At 42.6% G+C, this 22969-nt stretch overlaps 1 protein-coding gene across 1 annotated transcript; it reads right to left on the bottom strand.

The window, feature by feature from the left end:
- Nucleotides 1-805: 805 nt before the first annotated feature.
- Nucleotides 806-22679, bottom strand: ACAT2 (acetyl-CoA acetyltransferase 2). The gene is made up of 9 exons (XM_044289534.1): nt 22547-22679; nt 17543-17677; nt 16590-16771; nt 14624-14741; nt 14384-14527; nt 13453-13575; nt 12033-12187; nt 4136-4246; nt 806-2263 (listed from the first exon to the last, which is right to left on the bottom strand). The coding sequence occupies exons 1-9, from the start codon at nt 22599-22601 to the stop codon at nt 2090-2092; spliced, it is 1197 nt and encodes a 398-aa protein (XP_044145469.1). The 5' UTR covers nt 22602-22679; the 3' UTR covers nt 806-2089.
- Between the last annotated feature and the right edge of the window lie 290 nt (nt 22680-22969).

Here is a 22969-nt window from a genome sequence, read left to right as displayed (position 1 = left end):
TTCCTGACTTCCATTATTGAATAGAAACCTAAGGCAATTGTGCTGAGAACAACTGGCTTAAGACTCTGCTCCCATGATAGTGTTTTTTACATGTGAAAATGAAACTGCTCTGTGGCTGCAATGACTAATCTTTTAGAGCAGGCATGCTCAACCTGCGGCCCTCCAGCTGTTGCAAAACTACAACTCCCGGCATGCCTTAGGCTACTTTTCACACCTGCGTATAGGTGTGGATCCGTCTGGTGTCTGCACATACAGATCCGCACCTATAATGTAAATGCTAGTATCTGTTCAGAATGGATCTGTTTGCATTACTCTGTAAAAAAATAAAAATAAGTCAGCCTTTTGGTGTCCGCCTCCAGAGCGGAACGGAGCCAAACTGATGCATTCTGAATGGATCCTTATCCATTTAGAATGCATTGGGGCTAAACTGATCTGTTTTGGGCCGCTTGTGAGAGCCTTGAAACGGATCTCACAGGCGGACCCTGAAACGCCAGTGTGAAAGTAGCCTACAGCCATCAGCAGGGCATGGTGGGAGTTGTAGTTATAAGACAGCTGGAGGGCTGCAGGTTGAGCATCCCTGTTTTAGAGTATAGTCAGTGGGCACCCAGTATGGTAGTTGTGTAGAATTGCTCTATTTGGGTTGGCATGTGACAAGTGTAGAATTCTACAGATTTTTGCATTTGATGACATAAAATTCAGAGAGCCAATAATAAGTACAACATATACTTCTCCCTAGCTTAAAAAAAAAAGCCACATGAAGGAATCTTGAGTCTTGCACCAGTAAACACAGATTGAACAGAAGACGTTGGTGTAACACTTTTTATTAAAACAAAAATTAATACAAAGACACTGAGCTGTGAAACCTACAAATGTAGGAGATTTGTGCGTTTGGCTTTACTCAGACGGCCATAATGTGGGCACATTTTTGGAATCCATGTTATAGCTTTAAATCCCGACTGAACCACAGGTCTTACGGCCCACACTACCTGCATCATAAGGGATGCTGTACGTTCAGTTCTTTTGGAACCTTGGTCGGGCAAGACTTGTGGCTGTAATATGGACACTAAAATGCGCCCGCTTCATTGCCGTCTGAATGAGGAGTTAATCTGCTATCTCTGTTCATCATTTGAGACCCTGTTTACAGCACGTTGTGGATCTTCCCTTGGCATTTATGCCTTAAACAGCTCCTGGCATACACTCCACTGTATCCATATAGGGTTCCTTCACCGAACATAGAATTACTTTCAGACAGGCCAGCAGATATGGGTATAATAGACTATGCTAAACAGACACTTATGCTGTATAAATGTACACCTTTATGGTATGTTTTTTCCTATGGGTGATTTTATCCCACTTTGCCTATACCTGCACTATACTGTCAAGTATACACCAAAGAGGGTGAAAAACAGGGTCTTAAGTGAAAATGCCCTAGATAACTGAACATGTCACCCATACATTTAGACTTGTAATCTGAATGCTATGTGCGCCTTTTATGTTTTGTCAGCATTCTCAGTGTAAGGCTGGGTTCACAAGAGTCTGATGCAGATTTTCTGCATTGTACAGTACCAGTAAAATAAGTGAGATTTTAGCAATTTTTATTCTCATGGCAGAAAAAAATCTGCAACAGAAACTGATCTATAGTGCAGTTCTTAAATCTGCAGCATGTCCGTTCACACTGCGGATTACAAGCAGAAATGCTGTGGAAAGTTTGCAGCGACTTGTGAACTCAGCCTAAGGCCCCCATGGTCGTGCGATCTTTTTGCAGAACGGAAGTACGGGACAGAAGCGCACTGTAGGGTTCCATTCCGGATTTGCTCACGGAACAGCACCCGTGTATTGGGATGGGGGGGTACAAATGAGGTGATCACTTGTGCTAAAACATCTTACACCGATGGTGCAGTTCATTAGGTAAACTATTAAATGTAGTACTGATTCAAAATTAAAAAGGAAACTGCATGAAATAAGTGGAGGCTAAAAGCTGATAATCTGAGGAATGTATTTTTTTCTTTAGTCACTTATGTTCCATAGGAACAAGTGCTTTCTGAAGGGTCTATAATGAGCACTCTGTGACCCAGAATATTGAAATTAACTAACTTGTCCTTTCCACACACATTGCTATTCCCATACCACCACCAATACACAAGGAAGCAACTCCTTTCTTCCCACCAGTTCTTTCTAGAGCATAAAGAAGAGTGACCAGAATACGACAGCCGGACATTCCAAGAGGGTGGCCGAGTGCTATAGCTCCTCCTTGGATGTTAACCTGTAAATGAAACAAAATCATGTAACTGAAGGGTACAGGGCTACATACTGTATCTTGAAGTACTTAGTTATTACCCCAACATTGCAACTAGATCTGAATGCAGAGTTTTATTAAAAACAGGTTAATTCCTATCAGTAGAAAAAGTTTTTCTACTTTGACATAGGGTGTAAATAAAAGGTGGTTGTCAGTGTGCGCATTGAGGACCCACCCAAGCTTGTATAAATGTGGGTCTTTATGCAGAAGATATGGTCCTATTTCTTGCTGATCCAGACCTTTCATTGCAAAGAGCACTGTATATAATTTGAACAATTTAACCTCAAGATTAGTTTGGGGGGGGAATAAAATAAAAATCACATACCCTTAAGCTGGCCATACATTTGAGATTATGATCGCTCAGTTGTCCATGGCATGCGCAGCCGCCCTCCATTCATGTTCTATGGGGCCAGCAAAAAGCGCTGGCTCTGCCATTTCCGTTGGCCCCATAGAAATGAATGGGAGCTGGGGGCTGCGCATGTGCGGTACACTCCCATTCACTTCTATGGGGAGCAAGCTTGGTGGTGGCCAGACTGGAGTCCTCCAGCCACCACCTTACTGGGACCCGCCCGGATAAGACAATGGAGGCATAGCCTAGTGATATGCCCCCATTGTCCATGATGAGACAACCCCCTTTAAAGGGAAGAGTATCCTCGCTACCTTTTAAATCTAACTTTATACTACAGCAAGCTAGACAATTCACCCTTCCTAACTATATGCTGTTCCAATATATTCAGTTGTGACATGCTTATCAATCAGTTTGGTTCCCATGCCATTTCATGCCAAGAGTAGAATCTCACATATATGCTGACACTAGACAGCATATGTGAGATTGACAGTGCTGACATAGTCGCTTTCGCTCCTGAATCAAAGCAATAACTGCATTAAAGAAGAAGGGCTAATGGAAGACCCTGAGGTATACTCAGCAAGCGAAAAGGAATACAACCCGGCAAGCAGAACCCTGAACTGTCCCAGACTTAAAATTGTCATGACCGTGGTGAACCCGTAAGTGGAGCCCAGGAGCGTATGTCAGGACAAAGGGGTAACCAAAGAAGCTCTGGTGAGCTGGACATATTGAGATATGGAATAGCGACCCCTTCTACCGCAGGCCAGGTGGAGTAAGATGAAGCCCTCTAGGAGCAGTAGTTAGTAGATGGTAATCCCATTCTCCTCAGCAAAACCTGTAGAAAATAAGGCAGGTCTTGTCTGCCTCCTACAACCACTAGACTAAGGCCCCATGCACACGGCCGTGTGCGGGCCGTGGAACCGCGGCCTGGATCCCTCCTGAGAGCAGGAGCGCACGGCGTCACTGGTTGCTATGACGCCGTGCGCTCCCTGCTGCCACCGCAATACAGTAATGCACTGGTATGATCTATACCAGTGTATTACTGTACTGTGCCGGCAGCAGGGAGCGCACGGCGTCATAGCAACCAGTGACGCCGTGCGCTCCTGCTCTCAGGAGGGATCCAGGCCGCGGTTCCACGGCCGTGTGCATGGGGCCTAAAGCCGATAAAGCTAGTGTCTGTGGAGAGGGTATAGCCCACCTGGAGCCAACTTCTTTTTTATTTCTAGTGTCAACCTCCTATGGGCATAATCCCCAATTATATTAACAAGAAATGTTCTTTACTGTATATTCTCGTGCAGTTTGTTCCACAAAAATATTTTCCAGAATAAAAAAAAAGTGGTTTTCAAGGGCTTCTATTGAGATTTGTTAATAGAAATGTGACAGCATATAAATCAATGGTATTTTGATAGGAATGTGGTCTGTACGTATTAAGACTACACTGCATTTCTACCTTTAGATATTAAAATGCTTTCCATTATATATAAAAGACTAACCTTTTCGGGGTTCAGTCCTAGCTCTTTAACAATTGCTAAGGCTTGAGCTGCAAAAGCTTCATTTATTTCGAATACATCCACCTCATCGAGGCTCCATCCTGCCTTTTCAACCTGCAAGATACAACATGAAAGTCTGTCAATTTGATGAATGTCAAGAATATACCGTAATCTTGACAGCTATGGGTACAATCGTAAAACCACAAGTTGTTGCACAAGGCTGGGACACAGATTCCATCAAAAACACCAAAGTAATGCTACAAGCCAGGAGCCGTGCTGAGCAGGGAAGAGCAGTTCTGTGGCCACTTCTGGGTCAATAGAGGTCAGACCCCCACTGATATAAAGTGGTGTCATATCACTAGTATAAGCCAACACTTTATGATGATGGGAATACCCCTTTAATGAGAACCTGTCGCCATGAAAACTCAAGGCAGGATGAGCTGAGCAGATTGTAATTGATACGTTTGAATCTCTGTGCTTTTTGAGATCTGTTGCCCAAGTGAGCTATGTTTATCAGTGACTGACATCTATATATGTATACACACTTAAAAGGGGCTGGCCCATCTTACATATCCTAGCAACATGCCATCGATATGCCACCAATGTCAGATAAGTACGGGGCCTTACAAAGTGATTGAGAACGCAACTCTCAAGCGCAGCATGCTTTCTATTCACTTCTATAGAAGTCTTGAAAAGGCCCAGTTCGAGAGATAGCTGTGTGTCTCACTGGACCTCCACCTGTCTGACAAAGGTGGCACATCCTAACAACATGCCATCGATGTGTGAGATGGGCCAAGCCCTAAACAATGGCCAACAATCAGGGCAATTATCTGGATGGAGCATACCTAGGATCACCAGCACTCATTTACGATAATTGCCCTGTGTAAAGGTGCCACCAATCACCCAGTGAAAAGAGTAAAAGCTAGTTCATTGGGTCAGGTCATCGCTGATGTGGTCACCTAAATAAATGTTTCAGTTCAGCCGACTTTGCTGTGTAAACAGGCATCTGCTGTCCAGAAACAATGATCCTCTATGGGGACTAGCAATCTCTAGATTGCTGCGTGTATATGCAGCTCTCACCTCCTCTGAAGAGCAGGTGATTATCTGGAAGAAACCATTCTTTCCTGATAATTGCCTGTTGCGTCGGCCCATGTAAGAGAACCTTAAAGGGGTTGTCTCACCTCAGCATATGACATTTATCATGTAGAGAAAATTAATACTAATGTATAGCGATTGTCCATATTGCCTTCTTTGCTGGCTGGATTCATTTTTCCATCACGTTATACACTGCTCGTTTCCATGGTTATGACCACTGTGCAATCCAGCAGTGGTGGCCGTGCTTGCACAGTATAGAAAAAAGCTCTGGCTTATGTGCTCTCCCACGATCCCAGCCACCAGAGAGGCCATGGCTTTTTCCTATAGCGTGCAAGCACAACCACCACTGATGGATTGCAGGGTGGTCTGTAACCATGGAAACCAGCAGTGTATAACAGTGATGGAAAAATGAATCCAGCCAGCAAAGGAGGCAATATGGACAATAACATTATATTAGTAAGTGCCTTGTATTAACTTTCTCTACTTGATAAATGCCGTTTGCTGAAGTGAGACAAGCGCTAACACAGCGAGTGCTATCGATCACTAATCAGGCTGCCCACGTGGGCAACAGAACAGAGATTTGAATATATGAATTACAGGTTTTGCTGAAACTTTTCCCACAAAACTAGATAGAAATCTGCTCAGCTCCGCCTGCTCTGCGACAGGTTCTCTTTAACAGTAATGTACTCAAACGGGTGACATTGTGGCTCATTGACTCATTTGCTGTACACATATGCACGACAGAGCTGAATTTTTGCTCCTGAAGTTACAAGAAGTTTTTAACTCTCAATATCAGAATAAGGGTCCATTCACACGTCCGTTTTTTCTTTCCTGATCTGTTCCGTTTTTTGCGGAACAGATCAGGACCTATTCATTTTAAACGTTCCGCATGTCCGTTTAAATATAAAACATGTCCTATTATGTTCCTGAAAAATCGGATCCTGGTACAATGCAAAGTCAATGGTTCCGCAAAAAACGGAAGACATTCGGATGTGATTCCGTATGTCTTCCGTTTTTTGCGGAATCCGTTCCTGGAAACACATAGCAAATATTTTTTATTTTTTTTATTTTTTCAAAGAAATCCAAACAACTTTATTTGATTATTGAAATGTATACATGTTTCAGTTTTTTGCGGATCCGCAAAAAACGGATGACATACGGAAACATTTTCAGGAACAACGGATCCGCAAAAAAACGGACCGAAATTCGGATTATAGAAAAATACTGACGTGTGAATGTAGCCTTAAGGTGACTGCGTGGAGCCTCCATGACCAGTTTTATCACAGGCCAATTATTAGAGCATTATCAGGAAGGAGTGTTCCTAGGAATGTTTGTTCCGGATAACAGCCCTGTGTTAAAGTGCCACAGATGAATGAGCAAACACTCATTAAATCGGGTGAAAGTACTGTTCATGCTGCACTGCACCCTAAATCACTGGGTAACATATTGTCCTGTGTGAACGTTGGTCTGCTGCCCAGAAACAATGAGGATGATGGGGATGAACAACAGCAGAGCCCCATAGAGCAGAGGTGATTGCTGCATGTAAATGCAGCTCTCATCTCCTCTCATGATCAGGCAATTATTAGAAACAAATTATTCACTCACAACAATTGCCTGGTCATTAAACCTATGTAAAGGGACATTAAGCCGCAGCACGGACAAATGTTGATTTTGATAAACCCCTGTAAACATTCCCTTTAAATCAACAATTTGATTACAGAAATCTCACGCCTTTCAGCTTTCGGCGCAGGTGCGGTGAGGGAAAGACACTCGCAGGCTGCCAGCTTCCTCATCGCGCCTATGCCAAATACTGAACGGCGCAAGATTTCACCAGAGCACATGGCTGGCAGACAGATGTGAGCGCTGCCTGGCCCTGTCAATCAGGACTTGGAGGGAGGCGACAAAGGTGGGAGAACGGAGCCTCTAGGAGCAGGAACCCCCCCCCCCCCCCTTCTCCTAGAGGCTAATTAGCATATTATAAAAGTTAGATTTCTGGCGTAACGGGGGCATAGATAAAAAGTAGCAATAGGCTAGTTAGGTTTAGCTGACATTAGTGAGTGGCAAATTTGAGTCAATATGTTTCACCTTTATTTATAATAAAAATAAAAATAAATAAATGTATTTTTAAATTTGCAATTTTCAAAATTTTTATTTCTCTGCATACCTCACAAAATAGTTATTACTTTACATTCCCCATATGTCTACTTTATGTTGGCATCATTTTGAAAATGTCATTTTTTTTTTTAGGACAGTAGAAGTAGACAGTAAGATTAGAATTTTAGAAGCAATTCTTAAAGTTAAGAAAATTTCCAAAACCCACTTTTTTAAGGGCAAGTTCAGTTATGAATTCACTTTGTGGGCCTTACATGGTAGAAACCACCCAAAAATAACCCCATTTTAGAAACTACACCCCTCACGTTATTCAAGACTGATTTTACAAACGTTGTTAACCCCTTTACGTGCTCTACAAGAATTAAAGGAAAATGGAGATGACATTTCAAAATGTAACTTTTTTGGCAGATTTTCCATTTTAATTTTTTTTTTCCTGTAGCACAGCAAGGGTTAACAGCCAAACTAAACTCAATATCCATTACCCAGATTGTGCAGTTTACATATTTTACTGGAAAATGTCACTTTAGGCCCAAGTTTTTCATTATCACAAGGGGTAACAGGAAAAAGTCACCACAGAATTTGTTACCCATTTTCTCCTGAATACAGCAACCCCTCATATGTGGTTGTTGACTGCTACATGGGCGTACGGCAGAGCTTAGAACAGATGGAGCACAATATGGTTTTTGGAGGCCAGGTTTCACTGGAATAATTTTCAGGCGCTGTGTCACATTTGAAGTTACCCTGAGGTATCCCAAAATGTAACCCCATTTTGGAAACTACACCCCTAAAGTATTTATCTAGGGGTGTAGTTGGGATATTATTTTACGGTATTCATCTAGAGGCATAATGCGAATTTATTTTTACATTTTGGAGTTTGTCTAATTTTCCAAATTATAATTGGCTAATAATATAATGAAATGTCAAGTGTTAAAAAACTGTGGATTGACAGTGATGACTTCTCCCTAGCCAGTATAGTACAGAGCCGCGAACGCGCACGTCGGCTCTGTACTATACAGGCCAGGAATAAGTCACCATGGCGCATGCGTGGCGGCGTGCGTGTTCAGGGCGGCCGGGAGAAAATCTTCAGTCTTCTGCGCAAGCGCGGCCCGGCGATAATGTCAATCAAGCCCAGCCAAATCCAGGAAGTGAACGTCGCGCTGGACGCAGGTAAGATTAAAAACTGATGATGGGAATACCCCTTTAATTGATCTATATATATTATATATATATATATATATATATATATATATATATATATTAGTCTCCGACCGTATCCCATTCTTGTAACAGAAACTACATATTTCTTCGGCTCTGCTTTTTTCACAGTAGGGGGCACCTCTGATGGGAAATGTTGCCCTAGGATGACTAGATGACGCTATCCCACCACTATCCTGGCGCTGCTCTCCAAATATTAAAATTTTTAATGATTTGTTCTTGAAATTTAAGATATGTTCATCGGTTTCCTGCTTTTTGGAACATGACAAAAGAATTATACAGGGCTACTTGCGTCAGGTGGGCTGCAAGTTTCTTATACCAAATGCGGGATTTCTGACCGTGCTATAGGGCTGCTGCAATTGGTCTGCAAGGTCCACCCCACCCATATATTTATTGTAATCCTGTATGCAGACAGGCTTACAGATGGTGGTATTTGTGCCGCGCACAGGAACAGGGCTGTTACTTTCTGGATGTATAGAGGTCATTATGAAGACATCTTTTTTGTCTCAATATTTTACAATTAGGATGTCCCCATTACAAAGGCCCTTTATTTCCCCAGACTTAACATTTTTGGTTCACAAAATGCTTGGCCAGGCCTCTTTGATTGCGGTGTATGGTGCCACATGCCACTGTCTTTCTGACTGAAAGGCACCTGAAAAGGGGTACACTGGTGTAATAATTGTCGATGTACAAGTGGTAACCCTTATCTAAAACAGGGTGCAAAAGATCCCACACTATTTTAACTGCCATATTGAGGGAAGGGGGGGGGGCATCTTTGCCTTCATACACTCAAAATTTATAAATGTAGCTAGATTTGCTCTCACAGAGCTTATACATTTTTAGCCCAAATCGTGCCCTCTTCCTTGTCAAATATTGGCGAAATTGAAGCCTGCCTTTAAAAAAAAAAAAAAAAAGGACAAGTGACTCGTCCATAGCAATGGGGCGTAGGACTCTTTAAATTTTTTATTTCAATAATTTATAAGGGGCCTAATTTTATAAAGCCTGTCATGGCTAGCGTCATCACGTGGGGGGCACGAAATGAAGAAATCGCAGGATTGTCATTACTTCCCTGTACATGGGGGGGTATCATACAACACATCATATGACCAATAAGATCTCAGTGTTTTTTTTTTGAGACCCATATTTAGAAGGAGGCCCCAAAATTTTAAAATGTCCACCACAACAACAGGGCACCATATGCCATTCTTGCCGTAATATGAGTTGGGGTGACTTGTGATGAATTGAGCAGAGTATAAATTGGTCTGCTCAACCATCAAATTTACCAGTTCTTCACCCCTGCAGCAAGTTGATTTTTACCTTAATTTTTTTCAATACCCAGAGGCTGTGGAGTGGGGGGGGGGGGGGGGGGGTGGCCTAACTGGAATGGGGGCATGGCTTAGCAGGACCTGCAGGCAGGGTTTTTAAGTCCGTCTTTTGAGGGTGGCCTGAATGGCCACCCTACCTGCCCCCTGAACTGTGACCTCCACAACACTCCGCTCCCTTAACAGTGTCATCCACAGCACCCTGCCCCTTTAAATTTGACCTGCAGCAGGGAAGAAAAATGGCTGGGTTGTTATGGAAACCTGGTGTAAAACTGTGTATGTGGAGTCTAAGGACCTGTGAGGTTCTATTGGCTGATAAGGGACATCTGACCGTGTTTATCGCAGTAGGGATATGAAGTTAGGATATGAAGAGAAAGACCTGCAGGCTTCTATTGGCTAATGTAGGTCATGTGATGTGCCATATTTGCATTTTTGGGGAATCTCTCAGGAACGGTATGTTCTAGAGAGCTGAGACCCGGTCTAAAACCTTCCCGGACGCCTGATGATGTACCTGTTTGCCAAATTTCATGATTCTTAATGCGACAGTGCAGATATATATATATATATATATATATATATATATATATACACACACATATATATACACACACAGCTTTATATAAAATAGAATGAATATATATATTTATTTTTTTGTAGATTTTTACATTTTTACCCTACCCTAACACTACTCCGGACTAATTAAAATATATATATATTATTTTTGTATATTTTTCTTTTTTTTTTCAAACGCCTAACTCTAACACTAGTCCAAACTATTTCTAATATATATATATATATATATATATATATATATATATATATATATATATATATATATATATATATATATATATATATATTTTATATATTTTTTTATTTTTATTTTTTAACAAATGCCTAACTCTAACCTTAACTATTTCAAGCTATCTGGCTAGCTATTTTATATAAAAAAAAAAAACAAAAAACAAACAAAAAAAAAAAACAACATACTAAAGTTCTGTGGGGAGGAAGGGGTGTCAGGGGAAGGGAGTGTGTTTGGATCACTGTCGGGTGTTGGTGGCACTTTTGGGCACTCTGACAGGACACCAGAACAGCGCAGCTCCGATCTCCTGAAGGGTAACTGTCAGAATAAGGAGATCGGAGCTGTGCTGGACGATTCTTGCCTGCAGGGCAGGACGCACTGCGATTGGTCAGTCAATCACTTCGATCGGAAAGCAGGGACCGCGGTGATTGGTCCCCTGACGGGTGCATAGACAGCTCTGCTGTCGGTGACACCCGTTTAGATGCCGGTGTCACCGCAACTTGCGGTGACACTTTCATCTCATGACGTACTGTGCACGTCATGATGCGGTAACCAACACCATATCATGACGTACACAGTATGTCATTAGTCACTAAGGGGTTAAATGCAACTTATCCTCTATCCACAGGATGGGGGATAAGTGTTTGATTGGCGGTGGTACGACCGCTGGGGCCCCCACTGATCATGAGAACGGGGACCCATACTCCCTGTTTGAAATGAGCTGCCGTCACATGTGCACACTGCCACTGCATCCAAATCTATGTCATGTAGTTGAATGAAGCGGTGTACACACCTGTGAACGCAGCTCCATTCAAATGGGTGAGAATTGGCCCCCATTCTTGTGAGCAACAGGGTCCCCAGTAATCGGACCTCCACTGATTAGATACTTGTCCCTTATCCTGTGGATAAGGGATACAGTGTCTTCATAACCCCTTTAAAAAGGAGCCCGTTACATATAACATGATGTCTGAGACAGCAGACAGGTTACAGAGCAGAAGGGGCTGAGCAGATTAATATATACTTTTATAGGAAAGAATTCAATAAAAAAAAAATTGTATTTTATTCATTAACATTTCTGCTAATTTGGGGCTTTGACGTCAAGTAGGCGGTCCCATCAGTGATTGACAGCTATCTCTGTATACACAGCCATAGGGGGGGGGAAGGCTGTCAATCACTGATAGGACCGACTCCTTGACTTCAAATCCAGAATAAACAGGAATTTAAATGTGTGAAATACAATAAATCTATATATCATTCTACTCAGCTCCTCCTGCTCTTTATCATGCTGCCTGCAGATTACACAGAATTTTGATGACGACAGGTTCCCTTTATATGAGTCACTAGAGAAACTTACAGCTTTTCTAATAGCAGGAATTGGACCAACTCCCATAACCGATGGATCCAAGCCAGCCTGAGCAGTGCAGACTATCTGTGCCAAGGGTGTGAGGTGCCTGCGCTGTGCTTCGGATTTCTTCATCAGAACAACTGCAGCAGCTCCATCATTGATACCTGAGAAGAATGCGGATTTTATTATTAATCGCCCTTATTTATAAAAACTATAAGGATATTCTATCGTTATTACATGATGCATCCACAGTACTGCAGATATCAGCCATCTCTTAGGACCCATTATTTTTATGTCATTCTGAATCAATAGCAATGGTAAGATGCTATGTTACTGATCTACATGCTGATTTTGGGGCTCTCTCTGTTGCAGGTAATCAATAAAAAAAAAGATCCCATTAGCAGTAGAAGATATTACCAGCACCACAGGGAATTTATAAACAGGATATCAGTTGAAATTCTCCCGGCTCTGCTGCTCTACATTTGTATTAACTTCATTAATAAGTATTATAATCATTATATATAAAAATAAAATAAAAACACCTCTCCAGGCCAGGTACTGTCTATACCCATTTAGTATCCAGACTTTAGAAGTCAGCAGTGCCTCTAATCAGGAATTGTGCTCCTTTCCATCAGCCACCTAATGACAATCGCAACTTCCACACGTCGGTTTATTTACTGCTACTGTATACAGCTGTACATAGATCTGACTTGATGGCTAGTGGAAGATGTGGGCTACAGTAATTACACCAAGGAAATACATAATAAGTGTTCTGCATATGCACATTCTGTGCGATATGGCATCGGACATATTCCTATGGGATGGCCTGAAATCACATGTTGGAGTTTGTGCAATAATCACATAAAACCTACTGAAAATCGGACTTACCCACAGGGGTATTCCCCGGTGGGCCCCTAGTCTCCCACCCCCTGCACAAATGGCACATAACACATTAGATTTACTGCACTCCATACATATATTCAATGTACAGCACCTCAACTAGCTTATGTCCATATAAAAAAAACTAATTAGATTATTTATTATATTTGAATGTATCTGTACGGTGGGCCCCCAAAATACATTTTACTGGTGGGCCCTAGGTACCCCAGTCCGACATTGACTGCACCTAGTAAAATCGCATGTGGATTCGCTGTTTGAACCTGCGTAAGACTGCAGTGCGATCACAAGCTTTTAAGGTATGTCCACGTGAGAAGGATATGTTGTGGATTTGAGCGTGGCAATTTTACAAAGTTTTACAGTACCAGCCAAGTGGAGGAAATTTTAAAGAAATCTCGATTTGTGCTGTGGATTTCACCCTTTGTAAAGCATGTAAAAAAGACTTTGGTTTTGTATTGTCTCTTTCTGAACCTTCCAATACCACAGTATACCAATATCTGGGGTCAGAACTGCTATTGACAACACTACAAACCTGAGGCATTAGCTGGCGTTACAGTACCAGTCCCGTCCTTCACAAAATAGGGTTTCAGTTTTGCCACTCCTTCTAAACTGCTGCCATGTCGAGGAAACTCGTCTGTTGTTACAGTCACAGGACCTGGTTAACATGAAATTTAGTTAATACAGACGGATTTCTTAAGCGGCATTTACACATTTTGCAAATTCACTATTTTTTTTTATTGAGTTTTTACAAAATCAAAGACACTTTAAAGGGCATCTGTCAGCAGTTTTGTACCTATGGAACTGGCTGACCTGTTGCATGTGCAATTGGTAGCTGAAGGCATCTGTGTTGGTCCTATGTGCCTACATTGCTGAGAAAAAAAATTATGCTTTAATATATGCAAATGAGACTCTAGGAGCAACGGGGGTGTTACTGTTACGCCTAAAGGCTTTGCTCTCTCTGCAACTGCCCTGCCCTCTGCACTTTGATTGACAGGGCCACATGCAAGGACGTTTTCAGTACCTGTCCCTGTCAAAGTACAGGGGGTGCGGCAGTTACAGAATGAGAGCAGAGTCTCATTTGCAAATATTAAAACTTCATATTTCTCAGCAATGCGGGCACATATGAACATGGGATCAACATAGATGCCTTCAGCTGCCAAGCGCACATGTAACAGGTCAGTCAGTTTCATAGGTAAAAATCTGCTGACAGATGCAGTCTAAAGGGTCTATTCACACGTCCGTATGTGTTTTGCGGATCCGCAAAACACGGACACCGGCAATGTGCATTCCGCATTTTGCAGACCGCACATCGCCGGCACTCTCATAGAAAATGCCTTTTCTTGTCCGCAATTGCAAACTTGCGGAACGGATGCGGACGTGTGAATGGACCCTAAAGAAGCAGGATATACTGGGCATACAGTTATGGAATGATATCACTATGACACATCTGATTTATACTATACCTTTTCTTGAGGGAACCTCTACAGGCACAATCTCTTTGTCAAAATACCCAGATTTTTGGGCAGTTTCAGTCCTATTCTGTGACTGGACTGCAAGCCGGTCCTGCTCCTCTCTGGAGATATTCCACTGCTTGGCCACATTTTCAGCTACAAAGACAAGATTGGTAAAGATAAGTATACAAATGAAAGACTACATGGATAAGTTGGAGAATATGTCGGCAGTTTACAGTACTATAGTCTTACCAGTTACTCCCATGTGATACTTGTAAAATGCATCATTAAGACCATCACAAAGAATACTGTCCTGCAAGGAGACATCTCCGGCTTTCACACCTGTTCGCATGTAGACTAAATGAGGAGCCTGAAAGCAAAGTTATACAGAAATAAAAGAACACGTTGAGATGATAGACTAAAGGAGATGACATAGTGTGCGCCTTTAAGCATTAAGTAACCCTTACTATGGACACTGTTTCTGCCACTGTCTCCAGTTGGTTTCTGCACTTCCTACATCAGGAGTCCACACACTACACTTTTGTGCCATATAACCTTCAACCACACCTAAAAATGACCATACTAGCGTTGTGAAGATAGTCAGAGGGATAGCGTTTGGCCAATTAAGTATCTGACTAACAGCCATATTATGTGTAGGCACAATCTTTCTCTCCCAGGTCTGTCATACGTCTAGTAATGGTCAACTGGTAGAAGTATATTCCTGTTGTAGTCACTTACAGCATATTCACAGGATATTTAGTAAATGTATGATAGATGCCCATCCCACCTGTGGGCCTGCTCCTATTTTGAATCCCTCAACCTGCCTAGTGAGGTGGCAATTTGTCGTATTGAAGTTGATAATAAATGGAGAGGTAGCCGTGCTCAAGTATAGCCACCTCTACAAAAGGTCTCTGCCTGGATGCGGCCGACTCACTAGGGAGAACGGGAGACCCCTATTCTGGAGTTAAGTGCAGGTCCCAGAGGTGGTGACATTTATGGGAATACACCTGTAATTACTGGTGGGAATAGCACCACATGAGTAAGTCTCTTTTGTGAAAGATTATAATCAGTGAACAGACTGGGTCCCTGGTGCTGAAAAAACTCTAAGGCCCCTTGCACACAGGCGTCACAGATTTTATCCGGATGCGTTGCGGGTGCAAACCCGCGCGAGTAGGCACGCAATTTCAGTCAGTTTTGTCTGCGATTGTGTTCCATTGTTCAGTTTTTTATGTGCGAATGCAATGCGTTTTGCATGCGCATGACAAAAAACTGAATTTGGTACCCAGACCCGATCCCGGACTGGGTTAGGCGTTCTGTTGATTTTATTATTTTCCCTTCTAACATGGTTATAAGGGAAAATAATAGCATTCTTAATACAGAATGCTAACTAAAATGTCCATTGAGGAGTAAAAAAAAAAAAAAATTATAATAATAAAATCACCTCATCCACTTGATCATGCAGCCGGTATCGTCTTTTTTCTTCTTCCTGCAGGACCTGCAAAAGGACCTTCGATGACATCATCGCGCTCACCACGTGGTGAGTGCAGTGACATCAGCACAGGTCCTGCTGAATGAAGATAGAAGGACCTTCCATCTTCATTCAGCAGGACCTGCACTGATGTCACCGCGCTCACCATGTGGTGAGCGCGATGAGGTCATTGAAGGTCCTTTTGCAGATCCTGCAGGATATAAGAATGCACCACAAAATCCGCAACAGAGGCATACTTTCTGTGGATTTGGTTGCAAAAGCTCACATAGGATCTAAGTCTATGAAGAAATTTCCCCAAATCCACATTGCATATCGAAAACACCGCAGAAACTTTCCATAACAGAAAAATTCTGTTCCATATCTGAACCATGCATGGCTAAGGATCCTCCTCCCTGCCCACAAAAATACATGGTGGAAATTTCTGGAGCAAATTTGAGGGGACATTTTCCTGTTCCAGTTTTAAGTCCAGTGGGAAAACAGCTTTGGATGGTGATCCAACATTTTGATATACTAGTCAGCTAATTTATGCTGTACTGTTTAACCACACCTGTCCTACAGTGCTGTCGATCACAAAAGTCACTTAATACACCCATATTTATAATGATGTGCAAAGCTTACAACCTTGCACTTTGATGTGGCTAAACAGCTTTTTATACATATTTAATATCTGAAGCAGTTTACAGGATTGGACATGTTTCCTCAATGCTCTGAATATCACAATGTTCTTACCTGGCTCATGTTCTCCATACCACCAGCCACCACTATGTCAGATTCCCCAGTTAATATAGACTGGGCGCCAAGGCTAACTGCCTTTAACCCTGACCCACAGATCATCTGGCAGCTCCAGGCTGGAATCGAGTAGGGAATTCCCGCACCCACACTGGCTTGTCGTGTAGGGTTCTGTCCCGTACCTACAATGTAGAACAAAACAATAAGACAAGCAAACAGATGAAAATAGGAGAAAAAATTTCACCCCAATTAGTTGCAGACTGCTGCTAATCTTTTAGTGAAAGCTCACAGATTTAATTATTGTGAGGAAGTCCCTGCAGCTTTATTTAATTTAATGGAATCATAGGTGCGCATCAAAAACTCAAACCGCGTCTGGCACTGTATTATGGATGTGTACTACATGGATCCATTAAACCGCCACATGCTTAAAGGGGTTATCCAGGAATTTGATATTCTCAGGACAGGTCATCAATATCAGCTAGGCGGGGGTGTCGGGAGCCAGACAAGCTGTTTGAAAAGGCTGCCGAGCTCCAATTAGTGCTGCGTCTCCTCACAGGTTACCAAGCACAGCGCCATCCATCGGATAGCACTGCAGCTCAGGGCCATTTGCTTGAATGGGACTAGCCTGCGCCTAGGCCTTGTGACCGTTGTACAGTCACTATGCGCTCTTAAAACAGCTGATTGGCGGAGATGCCAGGAGCCGTACCTCCACCGATCTGATATTGATGATCTAGCCTGAAGATAGGCCATCAATATCAAATTCCCGGATAACCCCTTTAAGTCCTGACCCTTATGAACTGTGTATGCCTGAAAATGTCCTGATGGAGGCAGTGACTGATGAGATGAAAAACCAGAATGCTGGTCCTGACTGGGAAAATCTTTACGTGGTTGGACAGCTTTTGCCATCGTTCATCACCATCCAGATAATAACCCTTTGATATTCAGTCTCTTACCTCCAGTTAAAACATGACCAAATATTACTTCCGAGATCTCATCAGTATTAACGCTGGATCTCTTCAGAGCCTCCTTGATCACAACTGCGCCCAGGGTGTGAACAGGTAAAGTTGACAGGGCTCCATTGAATACACCTATTGATGAAATTTACATCATTATCAACATAGAATTATACCATTGTTCATGAATTCAGTCCAGATAAAGTGGTTTTTTTTTTTTACCTAAAACCCAACATTTTGACTTTAATAATCATTATCAGCCCATTATCAAATCATCATATGATTCTTCTATTACATGAGAATCCATGAGCACGGTATACAACTGCAAGGCAAACATCTGCCATGTCAGGATTGACGTCTGTACATATCGTGAGAATTCCCCATCATATAGGCGTGCTGTGAACAGAGCCTTAAGGTAGGTTCACATGGAGTTTTTGGGAGGAGGCTCGCAGACAGATTTGGCAGATTGTATTTTCCCCAAAAAAAATAATAATAAAAGGAAGGACTTCTACTTCTCCTTCCTGCTGGATCCACTTCTGGTTTAGGCCGAATGCACACATCCGTAGTTTTCCCGGCCTGGCATCCTGCTGACAGCAGGAATGCACGGCGTCATTGGTTTTGCGTTTCATGCCGCCGCTGCACTACAGTAATACACTTGTATGATCTATACGAGTGTATTACTGTAGTGCAGCGGCGGCATGAAGCGCACGGCGTCATAGCAACCAATGACGCCGTGCGCTCCTGCTCTCAGCAGGAATCCTGGCCGTGTTACCATGGACCGCTCTCGGCTGCAGAACATGGCTGTGTGCATGAGGCCTAAGGGTTGATTCACACGATAGTATGGTCGCTGTGCCTGTGCGGTGGACCGCAAACAGTGGTTCATAATGCACGGGCACCAGCCACGTGAATCCCGTATTGCATTGTGGACTCACTGGGTTGAATGGGTCAGTGATCTGCAAAATACACTCCCAAGCGGCGAACACAGTGCAAAAATATTGTCTCATGGGCATAAAAAAATTGCAAAAAGTTTTTGTTTTTTTTTCCCACCAAACAGTGGCGAGGCACCTTTAATAAATGACCCCCACTTTGTTTTCCCAAGCGAGAGCAATTCTCATAGCACTACAAGGAGACATTTTATCAGCCGCTTGCAGATGCTGCCAACATAATACAAGTGGAGTTGATGGTAGTCTGTATTCTGTAAATGGACTGCCCACTGTATGTTATATGTCTCGTGATAACCATACATGCAAGTAGCAGAAATCTCCAAAATGGCCCTATTAACCCTTTACACAGCATGTCCTTTTGAACTATGACCAATGATCTGAGGTCTAAAGTCTCAAAGGATCTGGATCATTGTTATCAGTACAGCTGGAGACAAGTGGTTTAGGTCAATAATTGCTCTAATTTGTAAATTAAGTCAAACTGCTAATGGGGAGTCCTGTATATGACGTGGTCCGGCCACGGTTCCGCATGTCGATTACCTTTAAATGCCAGCCTGCACCTGTACTTGATAAATGAAATAACAGCAAGTACAAGTGCAGTCCGGCAGTTACCAGTAATCTGCATGTGGGTCCCATGTTCAGACCACACCATGCACAGGCACTTATTTGTCATAGTTATTTTAAATTCTAATAACAGAGACATTGTGGGGCTTTAGGCTTATTTCACACGAGCGATACACAATGAGGGCTCATGCACACGGCCGTAGCCTGTTTTGCAGTCTACTAATTGCGGATCCGCAAAACACAGATACAGGCTGTGTGCATTCTGCATTTTGTGGAACAGAATTTTCTCTATAGAACAGTCCTATCCTTGTCTGTAAAATGGACAAGAATAGGACACACTCCATTTTTTTTTTTGCAGGTCCCGTGGAAAGGACATACGGATGTGGACAGCACAGGGTGCTGCCCGCATCTTTTGCAGACCCACTAAAGCGAATGGGTCCGCATCCGACCTGCACAAAATGCGGATCAGATGCAGAAAAAGAATACGTTCATGAGCCTTGAGTCAGGGTCTGTGTTCAGTGTTTTCCTTGCAAACGCAATCAGTTTTTGATGCGTTTTTCAAGCACGTGAAGACAAACTGAAGTATAACAATCTACATCTCCTAGCCACCATCAGTGAAAAAGGTCCTGCATCCGGATGGATGAATGGAGCAGTCGTTGTACAATGTAAGGTGAGCTGAGAGATGGCGGCGCCGCTACTGCAAGCACCAACCCATCCGCCGATCAGCAGTAAAAAAAAAAAAGTCTCTGAAAACCCCTTTAACGTATACACAACATATATATGCTAAATAGATATCTAAGCTGCACACGATCGGGACTGCGCGCGGATTTGTGTGCGGAGAATCAGCACCGTAGGTCATGTACATTGTATTCTATGAGAATTTGAAATCCTCAATGCCGCAGCATGTCGATTTATTTTATTTTTCCTGATCGGATTTTCTTCATTTACTTTGTAAAATCCGCACCAATTGATGCGGTTTCTCCGCACATGAATCCTGAACGCGTGCATGTACCATAGGTTTTTTGCTGGACTCATGGAAAACTGTAGTGTACTCTGTACAACACTTTGGCATCTTGTTTTTTCCCCGAAGTGATATGTTAGTGGGCAGAAATTTGATGTGGGCAGAAATTTGATGTGAGCAGCCTGTAAAACAGTCAGGCTCATAGATATGAAAGTAATGGGTGTTTTACTCAATGAACCGTATAACCTGCCCCTCTAACCGTCCAGGAATTTGGGAACTATGACCTGCAGGTAAAGTTACACAACTAGTTTGTTACTTGGTAAATATTTGTTCGTCAGGGTTTAATAGTATGATAAGAAGGGCTGTGTAAGGACAGGGCTGTGTAAGGACAACGAGCCGCACGAATCACTCCGCTCCTGCTCATCATTGCACTACCCCGTGCAGCCACTGACACTAGAGACGTGCGCGATCGTTCTACGCCCACAGCCAATCAGAACGCGAGTAAAGAACGTGTCAGCGCAGTGACCAATCATTAAGCCACTACCAGATATGGTTCTACGCCAAGCAGCCAATCAGCAGCAGAGGTGAGAAAAGCTGACTGACTGCGGTTGCGGCTCCTCCCTTAACGCCACATCTAGTGACTGAACATTCATGAGCCCCGCCCCCTGTGCGAGAGCAAACATAACCCGCCTATTTACTATCCTGATCCGCCCGTTCAGTGCTAAGGGCTGCACCTCATACACAGTGTACGTACAAATGCAGACACTGTAGTAATACAAGCGACTGTACTGTACTCACTATAATACAAGCATATAAATACAGGTGACTGTACCCACTATAGTAATACTACAAGCATATAAATACAGGTGACTGTACCCACTATAGTAATACTACAAGCATATAAATACAGGTGACTGTACTCACTATAGTAATAATACAAGCATATAAATACAGATGACTGTACTCACTATAGTAATACTACAAGCTTATAAATACAGGTGACTGTACCCACTATAGTAATACTACAAGCTTATAAATACAGGTGACTGTACCCACTATAGTAATACTACAAGCTTATAAATACAGGTGACTGTACTCACTATAGTAATAATACAAGCTTATAAATACATGCAGCTACTCACTATAGTAACAAGCAGCCATATAAATACAGGCGACCATACCCACTTAGAGTAATACTCAAGCTTATAAATACAGGCGACTGCACTGACTACAGCAATACTAATCATCAGCTTCATGTCAATAGACTGGTAGATAGAAAATCTGTAGGTATTACAGAAAGTAATTCTAGAACCGTCTGATGAGCAATTCTTCATTTTCATGGCTGTGAGGGGCATAGCGTATTCACAAAGCTATTATTACACAGATGTGTGCAAAATAAGTGATATTCTTGTTTCCATGACAACGTATATCCATCAACAGCGCAGAAAAAAATAATAGGTGTTTATGATAATAGTGGTTTAGACTAGGTGACTGAAATGCTGTGAGTTTACCATCATGGCAGCCCACCTGCAGCATCGTGCGGTACTAGCAACGTGAAGGAGATTAGAAGGGTACATGCACATGTCCAGGATTCATGTGCGGAGAATCCGCGGGTGTTCGCAGGCAAATCTGTGCGGTGAAGCCGCATCAATTGGTGCAGATTTTACTAAGTGAATGAAGAAAATCCGGTCAGGAAAAATAAAATAAATTGACATGCTGCGGATTTTTAAATCCGCATCGTGTGCATTGAGAATTTCAGATTCTCATAGAATACAATGTACATGACCTACGGTGCGGATTTTCCGTGCGGAGAATCCGCACGCAATCCTGATCGTGTGCATTTAGCCTAAGAAATCTCATCCGCACGCTGCATTGGAAAAAATAAATAAAAAATGGCAGTGTAAATTGACCTGCGGTGCGGATTAGAAATCTACAGTGTCAGTTTGTGCAGTTGAATTCACACTTTGAAATGGAGCGGGTGACATCCCAGTGTCCGTCAGATGCTTCTGGCTGGAGGATTTCCACAGGAATATGCCTTTAACAAGTCATCAGACACCACATGTGCCCATGTTAAAATAACGTACACCGCGCAGTATAGTTTTCTTACTGGATGCCGCTGTATAGAACAGCAAAGTCTGCTGCACTGTCCAAAGCAGTAAAAAACAGGTAAACCCCAGCGAATACCACCAACAGGAGACCCCTAACATCAGTGTAATGGGGGTCTAGGAGTCTATATAAAAGGTACACCGCAGAGGCAGCGTAAAAAGCCCCTTATACAAAGCAATCACTAATGTCGCTATACTTCTGCATGCACATATCAATGATTGTGGTGATTTCATGTGACTCACAACTAGTAAATTCACTAGGGCCGTCATTATAAATACTTGTTCGCTGCGTGCAAATGGACCTCAACCTGTGCACTTTGGGGGAAAACAGAGGTAAAACAGCATTGCAATGAGTATTTCAGTATGACAGGCTGCAGGAGCGCACAGCCTAGAGGAAATAGTGGGTGTAACAATTAGATCACTACAATCTTACCTATGGGAGTGCGGACGGCTGACACAATCACCACCGGATCCTGTGCTGAACTCATCTTCCAGGCTGATGTTCTCCGCTCTGCACACACACTGCTACTGACACTGGCTCTGCCTCACTCTGCATTAAGTCTCTGTGTCTTCCTGGATGACAGGGCGGCTGCTGAAAAAAAGATAACTGCTCCATCTACTGGCTTGGAGGAGATATTGTTGCTTTTTTTTTTCTAATCCTGAAAATGCCAGGATGTTTTCTTCACATTTACACCCAGCCTTAAAAAAATATAATAATAATAATAATAATGTTTTTGATACAGTTTTTTTTTTTTTTTTTTGCCAAAGCTAGAAGTGGATCAGCAGGGAAGAGAAGCATAAGTCCTTCCTTCCTTCCTTTATATTCCTTATCTGGGTACATAACAATCTGATGCGC

The sequence above is a fragment of the Bufo gargarizans genome, chromosome 4 (assembly GCF_014858855.1).
Source record: "Bufo gargarizans isolate SCDJY-AF-19 chromosome 4, ASM1485885v1, whole genome shotgun sequence".
Lineage (NCBI taxonomy): Eukaryota > Metazoa > Chordata > Amphibia > Anura > Bufonidae > Bufo > Bufo gargarizans.
This window is presented reverse-complemented; position numbering and strand designations above follow the sequence as displayed.

What these genes read in the sequence shown, in the direction of transcription:
- ACAT2 (XM_044289534.1), bottom strand. Translation starts at nt 22,601, where the DNA reads ATGAGTTCAGCACAGGATCCGGTGGTGATTGTGTCAGCCGTCCGCACT. An exon ending in TGGTCATGTTTTAACTGGAG is followed by an intron (nt 16,772 to 17,542) that starts GTAAGAGACTGA and finishes TCTACATTGTAG; the next exon opens with GTACGGGACAGAACCCTACA. An exon ending in TTCCTGCTATTAGAAAAGCT is followed by an intron (nt 4,247 to 12,032) that starts GTAAGTTTCTCT and finishes TGTATCTTGCAG; the next exon opens with GTTGAAAAGGCAGGATGGAG.